Source organism: Drosophila arizonae, chromosome 5, assembly GCF_054131065.1.
Source record: "Drosophila arizonae isolate 15081-1271.41 chromosome 5, UAZ_ARI_1.0, whole genome shotgun sequence".
Lineage (NCBI taxonomy): Eukaryota > Metazoa > Arthropoda > Insecta > Diptera > Drosophilidae > Drosophila > Drosophila arizonae.
Window position 1 is genome coordinate 13,044,347 of NC_142925.1, and position 23,403 is coordinate 13,067,749.

The 23,403-nt window shown below is 41.0% G+C and overlaps 5 protein-coding genes across 18 annotated transcripts; 3 read left to right on the forward strand and 2 right to left on the reverse strand.

Moving 5' to 3' along the window:
• The first annotated feature begins 639 nt into the window (after positions 1 to 639).
• Positions 640 to 5,956, forward strand: fd59A (forkhead domain 59A). The gene is made up of 2 exons (XM_018010190.2): positions 640 to 3,363; positions 4,279 to 5,956. The coding sequence occupies exons 1-2, from the start codon at positions 2,999 to 3,001 to the stop codon at positions 5,348 to 5,350; spliced, it is 1,437 nt and encodes a 478-aa protein (XP_017865679.1). The 5' UTR covers positions 640 to 2,998; the 3' UTR covers positions 5,351 to 5,956.
• A 1,155-nt stretch (positions 5,957 to 7,111) lies between these two features.
• On the forward strand, positions 7,112 to 10,723 carry LOC108615596 (uncharacterized). Of its 2 annotated transcripts, none has more exons than XM_018010195.2 (6): positions 7,112 to 8,027; positions 8,150 to 8,343; positions 8,471 to 8,633; positions 9,652 to 9,760; positions 9,870 to 10,061; positions 10,170 to 10,723. In XM_018010195.2, the coding sequence occupies exons 1-5, from the start codon at positions 7,964 to 7,966 to the stop codon at positions 10,057 to 10,059; spliced, it is 720 nt and encodes a 239-aa protein (XP_017865684.1). In that variant the 5' UTR covers positions 7,112 to 7,963; the 3' UTR covers positions 10,060 to 10,061; positions 10,170 to 10,723. The 2 variants fall into 2 exon arrangements, with proteins under 2 accessions (XP_017865684.1, XP_017865683.1); XM_018010194.2 differs by having other exon boundaries at positions 7,114 to 8,027; positions 9,870 to 10,051; positions 10,170 to 10,721.
• A 213-nt stretch (positions 10,724 to 10,936) lies between these two features.
• PIP5K59B (Phosphatidylinositol 4-phosphate 5-kinase 59B) lies at positions 10,937 to 17,844 on the forward strand. Of its 9 annotated transcripts, none has more exons than XM_018010174.2 (17): positions 10,937 to 11,372; positions 11,975 to 12,009; positions 12,069 to 12,218; positions 12,284 to 12,481; positions 12,535 to 12,677; positions 12,775 to 13,290; positions 13,351 to 13,455; positions 13,529 to 13,661; positions 13,737 to 13,824; positions 14,336 to 14,398; positions 14,564 to 14,581; positions 14,726 to 14,809; positions 14,881 to 15,246; positions 16,232 to 16,496; positions 16,567 to 16,667; positions 16,842 to 16,927; positions 17,146 to 17,844. In XM_018010174.2, exons 1-17 carry the CDS (start codon positions 11,285 to 11,287, stop codon positions 17,152 to 17,154), a joined length of 2,448 nt encoding a protein of 815 aa, XP_017865663.1. In that variant the 5' UTR covers positions 10,937 to 11,284; the 3' UTR covers positions 17,155 to 17,844. The 9 variants fall into 9 exon arrangements, with proteins under 9 accessions (XP_017865663.1, XP_017865664.1, XP_089325789.1 ...); XM_018010169.2 differs by having other exon boundaries at positions 10,938 to 11,372; positions 16,567 to 16,739; XM_018010170.2 differs by having other exon boundaries at positions 10,938 to 11,372; positions 13,363 to 13,455; positions 16,567 to 16,739.
• A 352-nt stretch (positions 17,845 to 18,196) lies between these two features.
• On the reverse strand, positions 18,197 to 19,063 carry EMC8-9 (ER membrane protein complex subunit 8/9). The gene is made up of 2 exons (XM_018010196.2): positions 18,866 to 19,063; positions 18,197 to 18,811 (listed from the first exon to the last, which is right to left on the reverse strand). The coding sequence occupies exons 1-2, from the start codon at positions 19,061 to 19,063 to the stop codon at positions 18,401 to 18,403; spliced, it is 609 nt and encodes a 202-aa protein (XP_017865685.1). The 3' UTR covers positions 18,197 to 18,400.
• A 417-nt stretch (positions 19,064 to 19,480) lies between these two features.
• Positions 19,481 to 23,093, reverse strand: YME1L (ATP-dependent zinc metalloprotease YME1L). Of its 5 annotated transcripts, none has more exons than XM_018010179.2 (9): positions 22,623 to 23,093; positions 22,105 to 22,538; positions 21,984 to 22,043; positions 21,723 to 21,915; positions 21,569 to 21,661; positions 21,260 to 21,342; positions 20,871 to 21,187; positions 20,410 to 20,800; positions 19,481 to 20,358 (listed from the first exon to the last, which is right to left on the reverse strand). In XM_018010179.2, exons 1-9 carry the CDS (start codon positions 22,647 to 22,649, stop codon positions 19,698 to 19,700), a joined length of 2,259 nt encoding a protein of 752 aa, XP_017865668.1. In that variant the 5' UTR covers positions 22,650 to 23,093; the 3' UTR covers positions 19,481 to 19,697. The 5 variants fall into 5 exon arrangements, with proteins under 5 accessions (XP_017865668.1, XP_017865669.1, XP_017865666.1 ...); XM_018010180.2 differs by having other exon boundaries at positions 21,260 to 21,333; positions 21,984 to 22,046; positions 22,623 to 23,090; XM_018010177.2 differs by having other exon boundaries at positions 21,984 to 22,046; positions 22,623 to 23,090.
• Positions 23,094 to 23,403: the final 310 nt, after the last annotated feature.

The following is a 23,403-nucleotide window of genomic DNA, read 5'->3' on the forward strand; positions in this document are numbered from 1 at the left end:
GCCCAAGCAGATGTTAAATTAATAAATAATAATTAGACAAATTTGATTGCTTCTCTTTCTGTTACTTAATTATCTATAATTATTTATAGGGGTGCTTCATTAGTTTCTCAGCTGTCTTTTTGATAGATAATTGCTAATTTCATTTATTTGAATGGAGTCGCTAAATAATAACAAGTTCTTAATTCGTCGGCAATATTTAATACGTTAGCTTGATTAAGAAGAACTTCAATTTAGTAGATCTAAGTTATTAAATTAGATTAATTAGTTTTATTTTATTAATAAATGTATATATTAAATATAATTTAAATGTGTTTTACAGTATTTCTGTTTGGTTGTCAATAAATAAAATTGCACCTATTTTATATTCGTACTATAATACAAAGTGTATAACTATTTTCAGAGAATTCATACTGAAATCTCAGCTTTATATTAATTTATTATCTTTTGTTTTCTCTCTCTTTCTATCTCTCTCTCTCTCTCGCTCTCTCTCTCTCTCTCTCTCTCTCTCTTACTGACGTATGACTTTTCGATTTATTCTCTCTCAGCTAAAATAAAAAAAATAAAAAAATTTTTTAAAGTAAACAGAGCATTGAATATATAGATTAATATTATATATATATATATATGACTAATATATAAGCGAAAGACAAATACATTTGAAGAACGTATACATATTTCCATTTTATTATACATTTATTTTTTTATTATGCTTATAATAATTAAAATCTCTAAATAAATTCGAGTACTGATTTTTCTCAAATTTGATTATTCCTTAAAAGTCCGCTTGATCATCGCATTGATATTGGAGAAATCACATTTATAATAATTGCTATTAGGGATGCAGCGAAATCAATGGCTCTCGAAAAACGCTCGTTTATTACTTCTTTTGAAATTGAATGTCCATCTGAGCTCGTAAAAAGACAAAGGAAATCCGCAATAAATTTACCACAAACAAAATTGCAAAACCAGAGCCAGAATCAGAGCCCCAAACCCCCCCGCAAAAAGCTGAACACACAGCTCGATATATAGATATAGATATACATATAGAAGGTGGGCGTTACCACGCCCACAATGTTGACTAGGATTCAGTGATTTGTAAGTGTAGCCAAGTGATTTTTGTATAGCGATGATTGGAGTGGGATCCGGCTGGGATGAGCAAAGAAAATAGAATAATGAAAATCATGCAAGGAGAAAGCAACGATATCAATATTGTCCTGCCCAGGGAGCGTATCTGTGTGTGCCTATGTGTGTATGTGTGTATGTGTCTGTGCTAGCAACTTCCGCAAAACTGAAAACTAATTTGAACAAAGTACAACAAATAAAACTGACTACTGAATGTTTAATTTGAAAAGGGAAGAAAGCGAACAACAACAGCAACAATAATGTCTAACAACTAGAGAACAAAAACAGCGAAAATGAAAAAGAGAAATAATACACACACACACACACACACACACACACAGGCCCACTCATACACAATAGACATACATATGTACAAGTATACCAAATATCCCCCCAATTGTGTTAAGGATGTTGCAAAAATGGCGCATTGGCTGTGTGAGTAAAAGAGCGAGCGAGCGAGCGAGAGAGAGAGAGAGCGCGCGCGAGTGAGTGAGTGAGTGAGTGAGAGAGGTGGGTAGGGAGTGTGTTGGAGTAGGCCGAGCAGGCAGAGTAGGTGGCGAAACGAACTGAGCTGAGCTGAAACGAGAACGAGAACGCCCGACATACGGTTAGAAAAACATTCGCACATAAAAATGCTAACATTTGAACGAGAGCGCATACTAGCACATACAAACACACACATATACAATATGGCAGCTCTGTCTGTGTGTCTGTGTGTGTGTGTGTGTGCGTGCGGCTGACATAATGAAACATTATTAAGAGCCACGACGTCAACGCAGCAAAAGGTATCTAAATTTGAGAAAATGTTGCCCGTCAGCCCTGAGGCAGCTCGAAGAGGGGCAGAGGGGCAGTGGAGCAGAGGGGTTGGGAGAGGGGCGCGCCATGAGTTTTGGCTTCTGCAGTCGCTGGCGTCGACGTCGCCTGCCAATTTGCGTCCGCGCCCGCGTTACACAATGGAGCTGGAGAGGAAAACACAAATATCACATTTACAGCAAGCAGCACTCCACCATTTTATGTTATTACGTTGTCTCTGTGTGCGTGCGTGTGTGTGTGTGTGTGTGCGAGAGTGCGACGAGCTGCTGCTGCTGCTGCCCCTTGCCCAGCCTCTGTCTCCTGATTGGGGGGTGCACTTGGTCGTAGATTGGTTTACAATCTCAGTCATCCCCTGCTGAGAGCAGAGACGCAAGAGACTAGCTCCATCTCTGTCTCGCACACAGACGGGGATGCTGATGCGCTGACGCTGACGCTGGCAGCGCAGCACGACGCCCGGGATAACGGCAACGGCAGCGGCAACGACGACGTCGACAGTAGAATCACAGTTATTCGAGATACGAAAACATAGCAGCGCCGACAAAAGCTCATGGAAGCGAGAGCGGCAGCGGTTTTGATAAATAAATGTTTGAGTTATGTAGAAAAACATTTCGGGCGAGAAGATTTTCGTTTTCGTTGCGATTCAGTTAACATTTGGCAAAAGGATTCCGCCTAAAACAGACAAGCCGACGGATGATGCAACAGACCGAAGACTCAAGCTCGTAAGATCTCAACAGTGTCACGCGTAGTTCAATAAAAACGGAAGCGGTAAACGGTAAACGGTGAACGGTAAACGGGAAACGGCAACGGAATCGGAAATAACATTGCATACTTCAAATTAGTGTTGAAAATATCTAAGAAAAAAATTTATGTGAAAAGCAAACGACAAAAAAAAAGTTGAAAGCATAAAGCATAAAACATAAATCAGTTCCTGAGAAATAGTCAAACAAGTGTTACGTCCTCTTCATACATAAGTTAAGAATTTGATTAGCATATAGTAGACAGATCCTTAGAATAGTTAAGAGCTAAAGCCGCAACAACAACAACAACAACAACAACAACAACAATGCACACCAGCACAGATCCTATGCACGCCCTGCACGACTGCTCCTCGCAGTCGCCGCCCCTGCACAAGGCACAGCGCGGCGGTCTCACATCCTCTCGAGCCTCCATTGCCGCCGCCGCCGCCGCTGCGGATGAAATGTCCATGATCTGCGATGACAGCGACTTTGAGTCAACGCCAGCCGGCGGCAGCAGCAACAGCGGCGGCGGCGGCGATAATAATAACGGCAACGGCGGCGGCGGCACCAGCACCGGCGGCCCGCTGGTGAAGCCGCCCTACTCCTACATAGCCCTGATCACCATGGCCATTCTGCAGTCGCCGCACAAGAAACTCACACTCAGTGGAATATGTGATTTCATAATGTCCCGGTAAGTTTTTAATAAACAATTAAAACAAGTTTAGCATTCCAATTGGAATGGATAGATGTCGTCTAGCAGTCTAATTTGAATAAAGCTTATTAAGTTTGAGCATTATTAATATTGATTAAAACTGCCTGATCAAAATTTTATATGCGATATGTTTATTTAACATTGAATTTAAGTCGGAAATTAAATTACATTAAATATTAATTAAATTGCATGCTATAAATTTTATTTCATTTAGTTAATAATAAATAAAAAGTATGTGTAAATGAAATATAATACATAAAGTTTTAACAAAAGTTTGATTGAAATTATTACTATTATTTTAAAAGTAATTAAAAATTAATATTTTATATTAATTCAATTTATTTTACTTTGATGTAAGTAAAAAACAATAAATATATTAATTTGATTTATTTTACTGCAAAATTTATATCAAAAAATATATAAAAATTTAAAATAAAAAGAATTATTTAAGCAAATATCATCATAATTATTGGATTAAATTTATTTATTTTTTTAATAAACTAATTAATTAAATTCTTAAAATCTAATTTAATAAAGATTTGCTATATCATTTTCATTAGTTTATAACTATTTTAGGCTTAATTTAATTTAATTTTGTCTTTTATATATAATTTTGTTGTCTTTTATATTTTTGCTATATTCATGAAATATATGAAATGTTTATTGTATTACTTTATATGCATACAAATATTTAATTTATATATAATAGTAATTTTACGTTGTTTACATAATTTTTACATAGTTTTAAATATTAGTTTTATAGTTTTATTCATGTAGGAGAAAAACTCTTTTTAAATAGAATAATGATATAATTTGATTATCTATAAAAAAAATGACAACAAATTTTTGGATATTCGCATGCGCTACATATTGAACCATTTGATATCCTTGCAGTTTTCCATACTATAAGGATAAGTTTCCCGCTTGGCAGAACTCGATACGGCACAATCTCAGCCTGAACGACTGCTTTATAAAGGTTCCGCGCGAGCCGGGCAATCCGGGCAAGGGCAATTTCTGGACACTGGATCCGCTGGCCGAGGACATGTTCGATAACGGCAGCTTCCTGCGCCGACGGAAGCGCTACAAGCGAGCGCCGGCCATGCAGCGCTTCTCGTTTCCGGCGGTGTTTGGCACCTTGTCGCCGTTCTGGATACGGAAGCCGGTGCCGCTGGTGCCGGTGCACTTCAATGTGCCCAACTTCAATGGCAGCCGCGACTTCGATGTGATGCACACGCCCAGCGATGTGTTCGACACGGCGCTGCGTGTCGATAAGAAATTCAACTTCTTTGCCAATGCCGAGGCTTCGTTCTATCAGAATAACAGCGACAAGTTCGACCGCCTGTCGTTCATCAATCGCCGCGCGGATGTCATTGATGCACTGCCTCACAGCAGCAGCACCGGCGTTACCGGCAGTGGCAGCGGCAGCGGCGTCGTCGGCGATGCCAGCAGAGCCAACAAGTACAAAAATCCATATGCATTCGATGTGTCCGCAACGGCGGCCGGGCTCGGCCCAGTCGACTATGCGGACCGAGCCAGCAATAGCTATGCCGATCTCAATGTGTATAACGATGATGTGGATGCCGATGATACCTCGTGCGACAAGATCGACGTGGAGAGTGCCAATGAGCACGAGCAGGACTCGCATATATCGGACTCCGTCGACTCGGTGTGCACGAATCCAACCCGATTGGAGGTGGCCTCAGAGGCCACCACACGCGACCCAGATCCCGAGCCGGAGCGCAACTCGCCCTATGCGCTGCTCTTCGAGCAGACCGAGGCATCCAATGGCTCAGTCGCGATTACGTCCAGCCCAAAGACGCCCGCCCGATCACTGACCCGATCCACTCTGCTCCACATTGACTCGGAGCCCGCGAACCTGAGATGCGCCAGGCAGACAATTGCCAAAGACTTTCGCATCGAGACGCTGATTGGACACGGGCACAGCGATGGGGCGGCCAGCGATTAGAGAGACGAGATGAGATCTCCCTCTCTCCCTCTCTCGCTTCCTCACTCTGTCGGCATATGCTGCCTGCCTTGGGCATATTTTAACACTTCTTCTGTACGTTGTAAACTTTAGCTGTAGTGAAAAACACGGACCCATTGATGTAACCCCCCTCCCCTCCTAGCATTCCCCCAGTTACCGTTATGCCAAATGCACGAACATTTCAATGCGACCAAATAAACGCGCCAGTTGCGAGTCCACATCAATTGTATAAATTATATAGAGAACACGCACACACACATACACACACAACTCAATATCTATGTCCGAATGTAAGGAGAATATATACATATATAAAGAAATTACATATTTATAGCATACTTTTAAACGATTGCATATGGTATATATGTATGTATATGTGTGTACACACATAGCTGTTCATGCATATATGTGTGTGTGTGCTACTACAACTACATATATATGTATATGCCCGTCTGTCTCTCTGTCTGTGTGCGTATATCCACACACATACATATATACTGTATGCCAATGCGCTCAGCACATACAAACACTATTAACTTTAGACGTAGCCACTAAGAGATTTGCTGATGTTATTGAAAATTTAATAAAAACTATAATTAGAAAATGAAACTCTTTGATTATAGCATACAATATGTAAGTAAAGTGGATAAAGTAAGTAAATGGGATTTCATATAAATATTAAATATGAATTACTTAAAATATTTTAATTTATTAAATTGTTTATATATATTAAATTGTATATATGTATTCTATATATATAACTCTATATATATTTTTGATTATATCATTAACTACTACGATTCATTTGGGGTGACACTGATGTTTAATTTTTTATGAGATTCATATTTTGATTAAATTGTTTTAAAGAACTTTTTTTATTTATTTATTTATTTTATTAAGTCATAAGAACTCTTTTCCAGCTATAAATATTTTTATTTTAATAATTGGAAGCCATTGAGAGTTGAGCGAACTAGAATTATGTATGTATGTTTAGTATATAATAAACACTGCCTTGAAAGCTCACAAATTTCACACTACAAATATCCTTATAGTTTTTATTATTTTTATCAGTATTTATTTACTTTATTTTCTTATCAGTAAATTTTGCATATTATTTCTTTTATTATTTATGTATTATATTTCCTTTAATATAAATCTTTATTTTTTAATTATATAAAATATTTTTACAATATTATTTAGTATTTTTAATTTTAGTTTACTTATTACTCAGTTTAAAGTTATTGTATTATATTATATTTTGCTTTAATTTTCCTTTCTTACTTATTTTCATTGCCCCTCAGTCATTGAAATTGGTTTTAATTAAAGAACAATTTTTCTCCCATTTTTGTTTTAATTTTAATTTAATTTAAAGGTAATTTAAGGTAATATTCTTGATAGTGCCTTACATATGTATATATATTATTCAGAAATTGAAGTAATTAAAAAACTGAAGAAGAAGTTGAAGCCACAGTAAGTTAAGAGGAGTAAAGTTGTTAATTAAAAGAAAGTTAGAGTCTTAATTGAAGAAACAATTAACTGTCAACTGTATGCCTTGACACTTGCAACAAGTTCAATGTAAATGTAGCTCTCTCCTTCAGTCTCTGTCTTGCTGTCTCCTTCTCGATTGTCTGATAGCTTTCTGTTACCGACTGTCAAACCGCTATTTCGGCTGTCAAAAAGCTGGCGCATGCGCCGTTCGCATTGGCGTTCAGCTGTTTGGTATGCGACGCGTCGGTGGAGGAAAGCTCTGCGGCGCTTGGCAAAAGCTCTGCGCGGACAGTGCTCTGAAGTATTTGTAGCGTGGTTTTCCAGTGTTAAAACATTAAAAGCTAGGCTGGAAAAAGGACAACAGTTAAATAGAAGATACCAACACTATTGGTATCCAGCAATACGGAGCTGCAAACTCCATTTGGCATAATTCCCCACACACACGCACACGCTCATACACACACACACACAGGCGCACACACAGCAAAAAGTCGATTTTTCACCAACATAAAGTTGTATATGTGCAAAACTTTCGAATCGCAGGATAAATTCAATGCAAACGCGAGTAAATTTAATGAAAATTAAAAAGAAACTGCCATCAATTAAAATATAATTAATATAAACTAAAAACTTTGCAAAATGTGTGTGATATAGACGTGTAAGCATTTTGTTTTTCATACCAAAATGCTGAGCTCATCATAGAGCATAGAAAAGTTCTGCCAGCAGCAGAAGCAGCAGCACAAGCGAAAGGAGCCTTTGCCTCCCTCCCCTCCATCAAACTGCCCCCGTGCCGAGCGTTGGCCTGTTGTTTGTGATGTTATGTTTATGGTAATGAGAAAGGTGATAATTTGTGTGACTAAACGCCTTAAAGGCTGTTGAGCAATGCGTAGCGGCCGGAGGCAGACGACAACAGCCTTACCCTAAGCCAGAGCCAAAAATTTCAAATTGGAATTGCGACCGCAGGCAACAGCCAATTGCTAAGAGCTGAGAGCCAAAAGCGTTTTACGTCCGGGTTAAGATAACGTTAAGCACAAGCTACGGCTGCACAACGACAACAACAACGACGCGGACGACGACCAGGACCAGGTCGACGACTAGAAAGCGCACATGGCGAGCTGGAGCTGGAGCATCTTGTGCGCAACGCTGTTGGTCGGCCTCACGTTACTCACGGGTAAGTCCAGACAGACAGACAGGCAGACACCGAGAGAGTGAAGAGTGTGGGAGAGAGAGAGAGTGAGAGCTTGGAGGTAGCTTAATCTAATCCTAATTCTATTTATATATGTATATGTTTAGTGACCCATACGGTGCGCATTACCAATCTCCGTGTGCCGCACACTTACACACTCGAACGTGATAATGAGCCCGATCCTTTGGTGTTGGACTGCGAGTACGAGATGGGGCCAAGGGAGAAGGGCTTTGTGCTCAAGTGGCTGTTCAATAATCACTCCATCTATCAGTGGATACCATCCGTAAAGGGTTTTGCCATGGTGAGTCATTGTCACCCCATTTCAGCTCGAAAGGCGCAAAAACAAAACTCAAACAAAAAAATTAATTAACATAAAATTTGCTTTCTTCTTGTTTTTCTCACATTTGTTGTTGTTGCGCCTCTTGTAGGGCTTCATGAAGTCAAAGATAGACACCAAAATATTCACCATGGAGGGCAGTCCCGGTGTTATATCGATAAAGAATCCCGACTGGAACATGACGGGGGAATACACCTGTGCCGTGCAAACCTTTGAGTCCACGGATAAGCGAAGTGCCCGCTTACAAATAATCGGTATGTGAATGTGAATGTGAATACGAATACGAATGTGGATGGGTTTGCAATTTACATATATGTATATAAAGCTATTGTTTTCTTTTTATTCCAATACCCTATGAGTGTAGAGGTTATATGGATGTGTGCCTCAGGATGAACATATTTTTTGATTAGGCTAACTTCTGTTAGGTTTTGATCGAATGAGTAATTCGATTTCTTATTAGAGTATAACTTATAAGACGTATGTTAAATTGTTTGATTTTTTTATTCAAAATAGTTTAATAAAAATTTTTAATAATGAACATATACATATGTTATTCTTATCAGAACTATCATTAATTCTTTGAGATATTGTACATATTGAATTCTTAGATTGTGATTTTGATATGATATGAATTATATTTTTATAATGATATATCTATATATAAATGAAATCCTCTCAAACAGATTAAAATGTAAGAATAGATATTTATTATTTTAAAATTTTTAGTTAAGTTTTCAAAAACTTGAATGACATATTATCAATGATTTGTAATTTTTTAATATTTATAATATTTCTTTTTTATATGAAATTAAATTCCGTTCATCTTAAATTTCTTCTTAAATTTAGCCTTTGAGAGTAAAAAATAAGTCGGCTCTATTGAGCTCTATTTTACTCACCTGTTTATGGCGTGAACTTGTTTGCATAGGTGTTGGCTAGGTGTGCTGCTACATGTGGGTGTGTGACTGTTACTCTGAGTCTGAGTGTGTGTGTGTGTGTGTTTGTGGCACGTGCGACTCATATTTGCATGCGTGTCATGTGGCAGTCGCTGCGGTTATAAAGCGCCCAGCCACCAGCCAAGCGTCGCCTCTTGTTTTTGTTTGTATTTTTTTTTGTTTTATATCAAAAGTTTTGTTGTTGTTGTTGTTGGGGTTTTTTTCTGGTTTTTTGTTTAGTTTGACACTTGATTAATTCTCACGGATTTTTTGTTCGCTACATGTCCTGTGACCATTCTACCCACGCCCCCCTCTGAACACCAACTCGATTGGCAAACAGTTCCTGAGTCGGATTTCATGCTGGAGGCACGCATGGGAGGCGAGCAGACAGATGTGGACATAATGTGTGCAGTGCAGAATGTTTTCCCACAGCCGGTGCTATCCGTCATGTAAGTAAAGATCAGCATTTATGATGGATACACAATATATCTATAATCTCTCTCTCTCTCTCTCTCTCTCTCTCTCTTATAATCTCTCATTCACGCTGTCTCCCTTTAGTTTTGATACACATATATTGGACTCGGTGCTGACGCAATTGGATCAAAATCCCAGTGGCCTGTACAGCATGACAGTGCGAACGCGCATTCCTAGAGATCAACTTGAATCACCCACACCGATCACATGTGCGTTTTTCCTGCTCGGCACTAACTATACCAAACGCAGGGAGACTATTTTCTATGGTAAGTAGAGGTAAGCTGGCAGGCAGGCGGGCTCTCCCACAACTCTCTTGAACAATTCTTAATCGAAGTCAACTCTTCTTCTTCTTCCACTTCTCTTGAACGTCAATCGCCAATTCAGATAAAGCCACAAATATACAACGCAAATGGACAACAGTCGCCGTAGTTATGTCGATCGCATCTTTAGCTTTAAGCAGTTAGTTTGGTAGTGTTTTTGTAGGCTATGTACGTATTTGTTTTTATGTTCGTATAGAATGTTTAAAAGAAAAATTTCATTTTTAAATAGAATTTTAAAACGATAAACGTAATTTTTTGCGGTATTTTTAAAAAAGCGCTTATTTTGTAAATGCATGTAAATGTAAGAGAAACGAATGATACACACGCATACACACCTATACACACGTACATATATACACGCATAAACATACAAACAGACAAAATTGAGTAAGAAACAACAACAAATATACATAAAACATTTAACTGAACACAGAACACAACAAGCAGAAACAAACAAACAAGAACAACAAAAACTAAAACAAATTATTGTATTCATATATTTACCATATAAATTAAAAAAATATATATATAAATAGTTATGTATGATGTATAGGTCTAATTGAGTACAGAAACGCTAATAAAAAACGAAAAAAATAAAAGTGCATTAAATTAAATGTGTTGTCAAATGTTCTTCGTAAATAAATTCATAATATGTCCATTGTCAATTTTATACTTAGTATTAAATATATACATTTAAATATAGCGCTTTTAAAATATTTGGTATTTTTTTGCACTTTTAGAATATGGCGCCTATACATTGCAGCCCTGCACTACTTGCTGTCGCTGGCTTGTGCAGCCCTGGCGCGCATGTACGTACTACCACTTCCAGTACTCCTTCCAATGCGCCCATGAGTATGCAGTGAAAATGACAGCACTGGCAGCCGCAGCAGCAGCAGAGAAATCAACATCATTGTGAACTGAAATTGCAAAAAGTTGACGCCATAGGCCAGACGATAGACAGAGCCAAGGTTTCTGCTCCCTTGGCCCATTGATTGGATAATCCGCGAGCCATATTAACAACAGTTTAGCAGCCACAAAATAGAAATAACAATTTTTATTCAGCATGTCCTAGTATTAGTAGCTGGAAACGTGGACGACTCTCACTTAAACTGTTGGCAGAGCAACAGCAGCAACAGTAGCAGCAGCATCAGCAGCAGGAGGAGCAGCTAATGCGGCAGCATGGCGTCCGCCGACGGCGACACCATCAACACCATTGACCTGGACAGCTCCTCAACATCGCAGGCTAAACTAGCGGAGCCAAGCAATGGTAATTTACTAAGCAAACAAACAAAGTTGCAATAAACAAACGCATTTTTGCCAACGTAAAACCAAAAAAAAAAAAAAAGGAAGCTCACAACAAAAGTTTGTCGCAAACAAAGACGAATCCGCTACGAGCGCAGACAAAAAATCAATGAATGGCAAATGGAAGTGGCCGTGGCGCATGTGTCTCAAAAACTAGGTGGGAGGCGGGGGGCGCGCCCCCGATTTGACTGACTGGCTGACTGCTTCACTGACTAACTGAGATACTTGTCTGAGCCAATGCCAACACATTTCCAATTGATATTTATATACATCATCAAGAAGGACCTACATAAAAATCAAACGAAAACAAAAGAAACTTTCAAGCGGCCAACAACCTGTCAACTATTTATGGCTACACAGCGTGTGCCAGTATGTGTGCGTGCTTACGTCTGTGCGTGTGCAAGTGCGTGTGTGTGCGTTTGCGTGAATGTACCTAACCCAAGTTCAAGCTCAAGTTGATTCATTTCCCACTTGGCTCATTCGCTATTCATGTCCAGGACATTATAAATTTTATATGAATTAAGCACGTTAAGTAGGCAACTAATAATATACTTTCCCAACTTGTAGTTTCCACCGACCATGTGGGTAACTCATCGCCCGACGTAAGTACACAAACAACTGTTTAGTTTCTATATAGAGCATTTTCTGTTTTACTCCTCAGCTGGGCAGTCGGCCTCCGCGCTCGGCCAACAAAGCGGACAAGGAGCGAAAAATTGGACACAGGCGCGTCGGCGAGGGCGGCGAGATTACCTACAAGAAGATACAGACGTCGCAAATTATGGGCTCCATACAGCTGGGCATACAACACACCGTAAGTGATTGAAGGAGAACCTTAAATATATAAACCAATTTATAATATCTGTTTTTATTCGGCAGGTCGGCAGCCTGGCATCGAAGCCAAAACGTGATCTACTTATGATGGACTTCTGGGAAATTGAGAGCATTACGTTTCCGCCAGAGGGTTCTAGCCTTACACCTGCCCACCATTATAGCGAATTCAGATATAAGATCTATGCGCCCATAGCATTTCGTTACTTTCGTGATCTGTTTGGCATACAGCCCGATGATTTTATGGTCCGTATTTGCAGCCAAGTTCAATAATTGTTATAAAAGCTCTTGCTTTCCAGATGTCTATGTGCACTTCGCCACTGCGCGAACTATCGAATCCAGGTGCTTCCGGCTCTATATTCTATTTAACGGACGATGATGAGTTCATTATCAAAACGGTGCAACACAAAGAGGGTGAATTTTTACAAAAACTACTGCCTGGGTAAGGGAAACACCTCCAAGGAAGAGAGTTAGGGAGAGAGAGAGAGAGAGAGGAGGAGAGAGAGTGAGCTCTTGCTAATGGCTTCATTCCCCAACAGTTATTATATGAATCTCAATCAAAATCCGCGCACTCTATTGCCGAAATTCTTCGGCCTCTACTGCCTGCAAACGAGCAATGCCAAAAACATTCGCCTGGTGGTGATGAACAATCTGCTGCCATCCTCGGTGCGAATGCATCTGAAATATGATCTCAAGGGCTCGACGTTCAAGCGCAAGGCATCGAAGGCGGAACGGGCCAAGAAGTCGCCCACGTACAAGGATCTCGACTTCATGGAACAGCATCCGAATGGCATTTTTCTGGAGGCGGAAACCTATTCGGCTCTGATCAAGACCATTCAACGGGATTGCACAGTGCTGGAATCGTTCAAGATTATGGACTACTCGCTGCTGCTGGGCGTCCACAACTTGGACGTGGCGCTCAAGGAGAAGCTGAGTGAGCATCGAAAGCCACTGAGAGCACCGCTGGCCGAGGACTCCGATGTCGATGAGCCGCTGGAAGCGGCCGAGGGCGATGCCAAGGATCGTGATGCGGCCACGGGCATCAGCAGAAATAAGTGAGTATTCATAGGAGGCAGCGAAATAGAATTCAATGAAAATGCTAAATGCTAATCCAGTGTGGCATACAGATCCGTGAATCGACAGCGTCTGGTGGCCCACTCCACGGCCATGGAGAGCATTCAGGCGGAGAGCGAGCCCATCGACGATGAGGAGGATGTGCCGTAAGTGCATAAGCTATAAACAAATTTTAATTTATTATATTTATCTACATTTATGTTTATGTTTTCCAACCAGACCTGGTGGCATTCCGGCACGCAGCGAGAAGGGCGAACGCCTGTTGCTCTATATTGGCATCATCGATATACTGCAATCGTATAGGCTAAAGAAGAAGCTGGAGCACACATTCAAAAGCATTATACATGACGGGGTAAGCGCTTGAGTTGGTTTAAGATTACTTGAGAGAGCCAAATACAAATTCTTTTCTTTTCTTCTTTTTGTGCAGGAGACCGTTTCGGTTTGTCGACCCTCGTTCTATGCTCAAAGATTTCAGAACTTTATGGCCAAGACCGTATTCCGCAAGATACCATCGCGTAAGTCAGCCGGCTGTCGCAACTGGGCTAAGTACACGTACTATAAGGCATTTTTGTGCAATTGGCAAAACGAAAACTACTTGAACATGTCCGTGCTGACATTTGACCTTTTGGCAATCGTTTTTTGCGTAGCTGCCACCCACACACACACACACACACACACACACTCACACACATAATAATATATATATATCTGTGGTATATCTGAATAATTGATATATCCATTCAACACCATTGTAAATCGCTAATTTAGTTTGATTCAGTTTTTGTGCAGCAAAAATGCAATATGGTACACACACTTTGCCCTCTGTGCGCTATCAATCGGTAGTCAGCTAATTATCTAGTCGAATTAACTAATTAATTATCATTATCTTGTTATTATCTTATCCAATTTGTGAAACGTAATTGAAAATTTGGACTTGATGTGTATTTTCTTTCTGAAACCGCTCTGTTCTCTGCTTTCTTTTCGATTACTTACTTTGATGCATTACTCTCACTTGTACGCATATAGTGGATCTCCCAGAGATCAAAGGAAATCACAGAAAATTTCGTACCTTGGTAACCAGCTATATAGGTAAAGAAACAACAATACTCACGAATTGTATTTTCGTTTTGATTGCTAAGTAACTAACTAAGATATATATTTATATACATATATATTTATTGAGTTCTTACACTTTGGTTTTATATTTTACATATATTTAATGCACTTGGTTGGTTGATGAAACCGGACGCAAAGCATGCCTCTCGATCACACGTTAGTGTTCATATCTCTAACCCACATATCCAACTAATCCAAATGCAATGAGCTTCTGCTTTAAGTGCTGCGCCTACTCAATCACACCTCTTTTATGATATTCTCGCACCTCAACTAATCTGTGATCTTTGTGGGATTTTACAGCTCTGAAGCATTCGCCATCGAAGAGAAAAAGCCTCTCCAAGGCCATACAGCGCTCCATAGACAGCGACAATGAGCCCACACGAGGTGAGTGAGCGTTGCTCAATCGACTAAAAACTGATTCCTAATCTCTCTCATCTTTCATCTCTCTCTTCCAGCTGTGCACGCATCGCACTCCCACAGCAGCGGCAAAATCCATCAGCCATCCAAGTCGTCTAACTCAGAGCCAATGTCCGCAGCCGCAGCTGCTGCTAGTGACAGGGAACGCGAACGGGATCGAGATAGAGATCGGGATCGGGATCGCGATCGGGATCGGGAAAGTGGGCGTCATTCGAGTACAGCTGGCCAGAGCTCCCACTCCGGCAACGTGCCACCGCCCGTGAGGCAGCGCGCATCCACGTCGTCGGCGAGCGGTGCTGCGACTGTCAGCAACTTGAAGGCGCGTGTTCCACCGCCAGTGCCACCGCGTGGCTCGCCACGTCGTAAGGATGCACAGGACAGTCGGGCGCACTCGACCACGCCAGGTACAGCAACATTCGATATCAATTCACCCACAGGCACTACAGCAGCTCCAGTCAGCGTGAGCAACACGCTGCAATTGCCCAGCGTCTCGAATCCTCGCTTTGGGGATCGTCGCTCGCCCAGCAATGTCCAGGATTGGCTAGAGCTGCACGATCTCTTTGATGTGGCGGACGATTTGAGTCCAGCGCCCGTGCCGTCCGTGTCTCCGCTGCAACGCAACCGCTCAACGCGTCGTCGCGAGTCGTTGCAGTCGGCCTACTCCACGGCGCGCTCGGAGAGCAGCCAGCGGCGGCAGCAGCAGCCGTCGCGCCTGCTCAGCCATGTGGACATCTTTCAGCGCCAAAACAGCTTCATGGCCCGCAGCGATCGCTCCTCGGTGGGATCGATCGTGCGCAACTTTCCGCCCATACGCGCCGAGAGCTATCGCACCGCCCACACCACTGTGAGCGGCAGCACCGAATGCTCACCCAGACGGAGCAAGCAGCTGATGCAGCGCAAGCAGCACAAGCGCCAGCGCTATCTGCACTATGTGGACCTGGCGCTGGGCGACGACAATTGCGAGTCGCAGGAGGAGAATCTGCTGCAGTCGGTGAGCACATTTCTCGAGGTGAAGCGCGAGTTCGAAGGCGCCAACCGACGGCCGAGAAACTTGCCCGTGCTGCAGGTTCCGCCGGAGGCCGCGGATGAAGCCGAACAGCACGTGCAGCTCAGTGTGCCCGCAGCACCACCAAAGCGCCCCAAGCGCAAGCGACGAGCACCCAAAGCGGCGCCTTCCACCATCCCGGAGAGCACGGACACACAGTCGAATGGCGCAACGTTCCGGGATTCGCTCGAATTCAGACGCAACAGTTGTGCCTAGACTGCAGCATGCTTACATTGCGCTTGCCCCATCCCCGCCCATCCCCTATATTTATATGTTTATGTTTGCTCTCGATTTGTCTCTACTCTGTCGCGCTCATTGCATTTCTGTTCTCATTGTATTGCTAGGCACAACTCCATCATGCAGTTCAACACCTCCCCCTGCCTTTGACGACATCTCCGAGGACAGTTCGAATAAGAACAGCACCTCCTCGATGGGGCGCAGGTCACATCATCATCATCACCATCACCACCAGCAACACCAGCAGCAGCAGCAGCAGCAGCAACAAGCCCAGCAGCAACATTCCTATTATCAGCAACAACCACAGTATTTGGATCGCAAGATGAACATTGGCCCAGCATATCGAGGCTCCTATAAGGAGGATATTGTTAGGTATTGCTAGATACATCAACAAGCTTTGCTGACACCTCAATTCTCGATTTTGTCTATGCTTTTATTGCAGCGTCTCTGAAGTGCATCTGGACACGTTTCTGGCGGTGGACACGTCATCGAGCAGTCACTATGGGTCACGCGGTGGCCTGGCCTGGACGCCACCGGCTTCAGGTGAGGGCTCAACACCCACTTGGACAGAGGGCACACCCAGTTTTACGGACTCCAGTTCGAGTGGTGATCTCGGTAATTGGCACTTGACTTGATTTCTTACTGCAATACGCCTTTTCTGTTCCGTTGGTTTATATATATATATATAAATATTCATTCATTCGCTTACAATCGCAGACAACTTCTCGCCCATAAACTCATCCAAACTCGATCGACACAAGCCGACAGTGGAGGATGCCATCAACTCTCTGTCATCGGGAATGGTAAATATTCGTGGCGATGGTGTCAACATCTAGATTCTCTTCGATTTTGACTCAAAATACAATCCCAAGCCAAGACACATACAAAGCAACCCGATCGACAGACAGAAACCCATTCAAATTGCACACACGCACAACCACAACCACACTCACAACTACCACCCACCCACCCACATACATACATACACTTGCAATAATTCTATATATTATATGTATTGTAGATCAACTAACATAACATGTGATGATGGCGATGATACACAACACAAAACAACAGCAACAACAACAACAACAACTACTTCTCGTATACATGGTGCAAACAGAATTGGATTAAAGTTATAAACATACATACATACATATGATAAAGGAAATGCTTGAGTGTTCAGGTGCATGGGCGTGTGCACATACTGTTATATACATACATACATACATACATACATACATATACATATACTAGCCGTATATATACTGTTATATACTGACATACATATGTACATATTTGTGTGTGTGTGCCTGCACTTGTATAGCTAGGATATAATCAAAAGGCGCCCTCGTAGAACTCCATTGATAGACGTCACAGCAATATCTACATGCATTCGTATATACAGGATACCAGCAACAGATATCGTTCAAGTAATATATATATCTATATATATTCTATATAAACAAAGTACATATATATACATATATACGAATACAATAAATTTATCAAGCAAACAATAAATATAATTGATATTATATACAAACATCAAAACCTACATAAGATCAAAGCAAGTTGACAGCAAAAATAAAAAATTAAAAAATAAAAAACCAAAACGAAATGCAATTATGATTCCCGTTCCTTGATCCACGTTCCATATATAAGCTGATATTTGATGATATGAATGCATAATATCGAATTATACAATACCTTAAAATTAAAGTTATAAATTTAAAAAAATTATAGTTATATTTAACAAAATAAAATAAAAAACGTTTTTGCGATACTTTCGAATCTCCGATATATCCACGATACGTATTATGTATTTATGTATAATCAGCAATCGCGATATTACAATATTGTTGTAAAATATATTAACATTAAAAATTGATGAGCGGGACAGAGAAAACAAAAAGCAAAATTCTATGCATATTATTCATTTGTATTTATTATAATATGGTAATTGTAAACATGTTTAGGTTTAAAGGACGCGCCAGACACCACAGGACACGGACGACAGACGGACTAGACTCTTGCGAATCGAATAGGGCTAGGACATGTACTCCAAAAGCAAATACGAATGAATTGATTATTTATTAATTAGTTGAATGTTATTTAACTTATATGCATTATTCTAAAGATTACTGAAATCCAATTGTAATTACATACAATAAATTAAATTGCAAGGTTGAAAATCCGGCTCTGGTCTTTCTCATTTGGAAATGCACACAATTTGCTAACAGTTTTAACATACTTAAATAACGGATAACTTTTCTGGGCTAGTACAGCTTCTGCAGATCTTTTAGGGATTGATTCAAGAACTGATTGGTCCAGTCGTTCTCGGGATTGTCCAGATGATTGTCGAAATCAATCACATCCCGCATAGCACCCCGTTTCAGCAGCAGCGACACTCCCTCCAGCGTCTGCGACGTGTTCACCAGCGAGTATTTGGCCTTTGACCAGCGGTTCGAGTCACTGGAATAGCTGTACACCTGCAGAGCAGCTCGTTTGTGCTCCAATGAAACGAGCTTGTTGTCAACAATGGCAAAGCAGGCGTTCTTGAAGTTCTCCTGTATTTTATCCGCGATTTTGGCAGCTGGCGCCTTCTCGATTTGGTTGTCGTAAAAGTTCTCCGGCGCAGCATAGTAGCCGGCAATTACCAATCCCGCGCTCTCGGCGTAAGCGTCAATCTGCAATTGCCACATCTTCAGATCTGATCAGTTTTTAATTGTTTGCAAATTCACCTGCATTAGGGCTATTTCTGCCATAGGAGTAACGCCCAGGCACTGATGGAAAAGAGGAATTGCATCTGTGATTTGGACTATAGAACCTTTTGTCTTCTTCTCAGCCAGCAGCAGACCGTTCACAGCTTGGTGTGGGTATTTCGCCGCATGAAATATGATTTTTGTATATGCAGTCTCAGAAAACTCATATTCGCACATTTTAACTTATTATTTTTGTAAATTTTCCTAGCCGAGAGTTGACTTGTAAGTTTTTACTACTAATTAACTTTGTGTAAGACCGTAAACAACAAATGTCAAAATACATAAATATCCACAAAAATACTAAAAAATACTATAATACGTCAAATGAGCATTAGCTCATAAATAACGAATTACTTTAAGAAAGACAAAATGTGAATTTTGCGCAGTGATTCATTTAAAATAATCTTTTTTAAGTATTCTTCGAAAAGATTGTTACTTTAAACCTTTAACAGTACTGAATCGATAACATAATATTGCAAGCCATGTAATAACAGAGCAGCTGCTGTTAGTTTTTGGCCATGGCATACGTGTTGTTTACCTTAGAAGCTGAAATAACAGAACACCTGATTCGATTGAAATAAAACAATTTAGCAATGAATTTGACTTATTCATTATTGTTATTCCGTTTATATGAATGAATAAGAATACATAAAAAATATGTATAACATTTTATTACTTAACTGCTCGTCTGCGTCCCGATCTCTAATAGTTTTCTGTTTCAGAGTGTTTACGTTTATAATATTGTAACTAAAATATATGTAATTATATGTATATGCAGTGTACGCCCATCTGAAGCCATTCTGGAAAAATACTACTGGTTGTCACTTAAAATAGCCTTGATATCATCAGCATCCAGAGTTTCGTATTTTAGCAGCGCTTCGGCGAGCGCTTTGTGCTCCTTCGCATGCTTCTTGAGAATGGCCTTCGCACGCTCATAGCTATCACTCAGAATGCGCTTAATCTCAGCATCTACGGCTTCAACGGTATTCGGTCCTAGGGAGTCGCCTGCGCTCAGGCCTTTGGGCGACTCAATTGTCCGGAGACCGACCTTTTCCGACATACCCCAATCCTTAACCATATGCGTGGCGATCGATGTTGCTTGCTTCAGATCACTGCTTGCGCCTGATGTAATTTTTTCTGCACCAAAAATTATCTCCTCGGCGGCACGTCCGCCCATCATCGTGTCCATCATTGCCAGCAGTTGCGCCTTTGTCACATGATAGCGTTCCTTCTCCGGTATGTAGGCGGTGTGTCCCAAAGAGGGACCACGCGGCATAATTGTCACTTTATGCAGAGGATGTGACTCCTTCGTATAGAAGGCCACTATCGCGTGCCCTCCCTCATGATAGGCGGTTATTGTGTTTGCCTCTTCATCGGGCAGTCGGGCTTTTCGCTCTGGACCCATTAGTACTTTGTCTCTTGCAGTTTCCAAATGTTTCATATTTACAGTCTCGGCTCCGTCAATGGCAGCTCTGGAATGAATAAAATTAGTTATTATCCTATAAGAATATATAATGAGTTACCTCAGAGCTGCCTGATTAATCATATTCTCCAAATCCGCGCCCGTGAAACCCGAGGTGCCACGTGCTAGCATATCTAAGTCCACGTCATCATGCAGAATCTTTTCCAAATACAATGAAAGAATTTCTTTGCGACCCGTGAAGTCTGGCGTAGAGACTACAACTTCAACGTCAAAGCGACCTGGACGTAGCAACGCTTGATCCAAATCATCCCGACGATTCGTCGCACCGAGCACAATGACACCGGCATTTTGATGGAAGCCATCCATTTCGGAGAGCAGTTGATTTATGGTTTGATTCGCGTATGGATGGAGAACAGAATTTGTGCGCTTTGCGCCAACCGAATCAATTTCATCGATGAAGATGACGCAGGGAGCGCGAGCCTTAGCAGCCTCTGTAAATGATATGAACAAAGAAAGTGATACACAATAATGATTAGTTAGTGAACAATCACAACTACTTACTGAATAGATCTCGAACACGTCTGGCGCCCTGGCCAACCAGGACTTCATCAAACTCCGGACCGGCGGCGTGGAAGAAGGGAACATTTGCCTCGCCTGCAACGGCGCGGGCAAGCAAAGTCTTTCCAGTTCCAGGCGGGCCAACGAGGAGCACACCCTTCGGCAGCTTACCACCTAAATTTGAGAACTTATCGGGATTCTTGAGAAATTCTACCACCTCCTTAAGCTCTTGTTTCGCCTCATCACAGCCTTTGACATCATCGAATGTGACGTGAATTTCTTCTGGATCAACCTCAACCTGATTGCCAAGTTGTATGCTGCTAAAAGACATGTTTTTAGAATTATTTTGCACAGAGTGAGAGTGGAGAAAGAGAATGTAAAGCTTGACTCACCGGAATACAGATCCATTTGATGAGGTAAAGAAACTCATGAAGATTCCAATGAATACGACGATAACAATGAGTGTCTGGAAAATCTGCGTGACAATTACTGAGCATTATTCACAACACTAAGGAGCGAATGGTGGACAACAACTCATTACAGACCAGAAGTAAAGCACAGTTTGGCAGAACGTGAATATATAGCTATAGCTTATACTCAGAGATCTGCCCGAGATGTTTCCCCTCTCGGAGATGCTTTCTTCGGCAGCATAACGAAGGTCATGACAAAGGAGGGTTAGTTAATTGGATATTGGAACTTACCTTCAGGTACTTCATTGTTTTTCCCGACTTTTGCGAATCTTCCGCGTTCGATGCCGCCAAATATCCTTCAGCAAAAGCAATTTTTATATTCTCCTGAAAACAGAGGTATTCACAGTGAAGTTCTCGAATGAGAATAAATGAACGTAGTGCATACCGCATTATGTGCATTTCCCTGCAGCTCCGATTTAGAGAGCAATTTCTTAAGCTTCTCGGCCTGAATGTTCAGTTCACCATCTGTTTTCTGCGGCGTTCCTTGCAGCGCTGACTTCAGTCTGGTTGTCATTGTGGGATTGCGTTTCTGTTCTGCCTCAATGGAACGGTCTGTCTTGAATCCGCGGAATTGTCTCCTGCAGAAACGATGAAAATTCTTGAAATCATTCCGCTCCAGCAATCAACAATTGACAATTCTACTTACAACTGATGATGGTTCAGTGACATGGGACTCAATAGCCCTCTCAGCAAGGTTGATTGCATGCTGCTGCAATTGAGAGTTTTTAGTTAGTGGATGAATGAGATTGTAGACCGATCATACGCACATAAGCTCAGAATTTTTCGACGAATCCAATGAGACTTTAAACTTGTAATTAGCGTGTTGCTTGCCCGAAGCAGCTGTTTGTATCGCAGGCTCCTCCAGTGTGACATGGACATTCCGCATCGAGGGCAACATGCTGGTGACTCTGATCAGAGCATTGTTGACAAGCTCCTTGTCCAGTATACCATTCAATCGTGCTGCCTTCTCCACAATGCTTTGTAAACTAGCACCCGATTTGATGAGCAGGTTCTTGAAATCCAACACGAGGTCGTAACTTCTACCTTGGGCATGTGTACTTTTGTTATTGTTGATGCTGGAGCTGGAGGACCTTGATTTGTCGGCAAAGAAACGTGGAACACCGCCATTTGTTTGCAGTTTGGTACGTTTTACTGTGTAATAGTGCGGTTTTCGACTAAAATTACCCAGATAAAGGTAGGGCTGACATTGAATAAAAACCAAAAAGTCAGTGGTTGTGGGAATGGAAGCAATGGAGAATCGGGATCGTAGTTGGCCTACACTTACCACTGAGTGTGTGTTGGCAGAAAACATTCTCAGAATATACAAAAATTTTATTAATTACAATAACAGGCTTAGATCGGGCGAGCGGACGACAAAAATTTTTGACAGGCGAAAATGTCATAATCTTGTTGCGTCCGTGTTGCATCCCTGTGTATTTTGTGACAGCCCTCGAATTTGGTAGCCCGCCTAGACAATTATTTAAAATACTGCAATTTTGGATTTGATTTTATAGCCAAACTGTTTTGATTATAAACTCGTGGAGTTTTTGCGCTGTGAGTTGTTTGAGCCAAAATGTTGCTAATTAAAAACAATTACACTTTCAATGTGTTTTAACCAAAAGCGCTCTGGTTAGTGCCAAAAGTTATTACGCCATATTATTATGGTCACACTGCGAAGTGAAATTTTGAGAAATTCTGCATGAGAAATGACAAAAAAATAACTTTAGAAATGAAGAATTACTATTGTTATAACTTTATAGTATTTACTTCACAACAAGCTTCATTTTTTATTTATGAAATGTGCATATTAAAATATTTAATATCGATAGCTAAATACTATCGAAATATAACTAAATTATTTTGAAAACAGAGCCATCTTTTGTAAAATAAATTCAAATCAAATGTAGAGGAAACTAATATTACTTTAGTTTGTAAAAACCTGTTCGACATATGATTTATTAAATTAAACAAAAACCAAACCAACTATAGAAATGCCACGACACTAGCGCAACAATAAGTTTAGAATTTGCGTTGAATAACTTAGATATGTTCATATCAATAGTGCA

Bases quoted from the DNA above. Each gene is read 5' to 3' on its own strand.
- LOC108615596 (XM_018010194.2), top strand. From the start codon at position 7,964: ATGGCGAGCTGGAGCTGGAGCATCTTGTGCGCAACGCTGTTGGTCGGC. The intron at 8,344-8,470 runs GTGAGTCATTGT...CGCCTCTTGTAG, and splicing joins CCGTAAAGGGTTTTGCCATG to GGCTTCATGAAGTCAAAGAT. The intron at 8,634-9,651 runs GTATGTGAATGT...ATTGGCAAACAG, and splicing joins TGCCCGCTTACAAATAATCG to TTCCTGAGTCGGATTTCATG.
- PIP5K59B (XM_018010169.2), top strand. From the start codon at position 11,285: ATGGCGTCCGCCGACGGCGACACCATCAACACCATTGACCTGGACAGC. The intron at 13,456-13,528 runs GTAAGTGCATAA...TTTTCCAACCAG, and splicing joins GACGATGAGGAGGATGTGCC to ACCTGGTGGCATTCCGGCAC. The intron at 15,247-16,231 runs GTACAGCAACAT...TTGTATTGCTAG, and splicing joins GGCGCACTCGACCACGCCAG to GCACAACTCCATCATGCAGT.
- YME1L (XM_018010177.2), bottom strand. From the start codon at position 22,649: ATGTTTTCTGCCAACACACACTCAGTG. The intron at 21,188-21,259 runs GTGAGTCAAGCT...CATGTCTTTTAG, and splicing joins TCAAATGGATCTGTATTCCG to CAGCATACAACTTGGCAATC. The intron at 20,359-20,409 runs GTAACTCATTAT...TATTCATTCCAG, and splicing joins ATTAATCAGGCAGCTCTGAG to AGCTGCCATTGACGGAGCCG.
- EMC8-9 (XM_018010196.2), bottom strand. From the start codon at position 19,063: ATGTGCGAATATGAGTTTTCTGAGACTGCATATACAAAAATCATATTT. The intron at 18,812-18,865 runs GTGAATTTGCAA...TGGCAATTGCAG, and splicing joins CAGAAATAGCCCTAATGCAG to ATTGACGCTTACGCCGAGAG.
- fd59A (XM_018010190.2), top strand. From the start codon at position 2,999: ATGCACACCAGCACAGATCCTATGCACGCCCTGCACGACTGCTCCTCG. The intron at 3,364-4,278 runs GTAAGTTTTTAA...ATATCCTTGCAG, and splicing joins TGTGATTTCATAATGTCCCG to TTTTCCATACTATAAGGATA.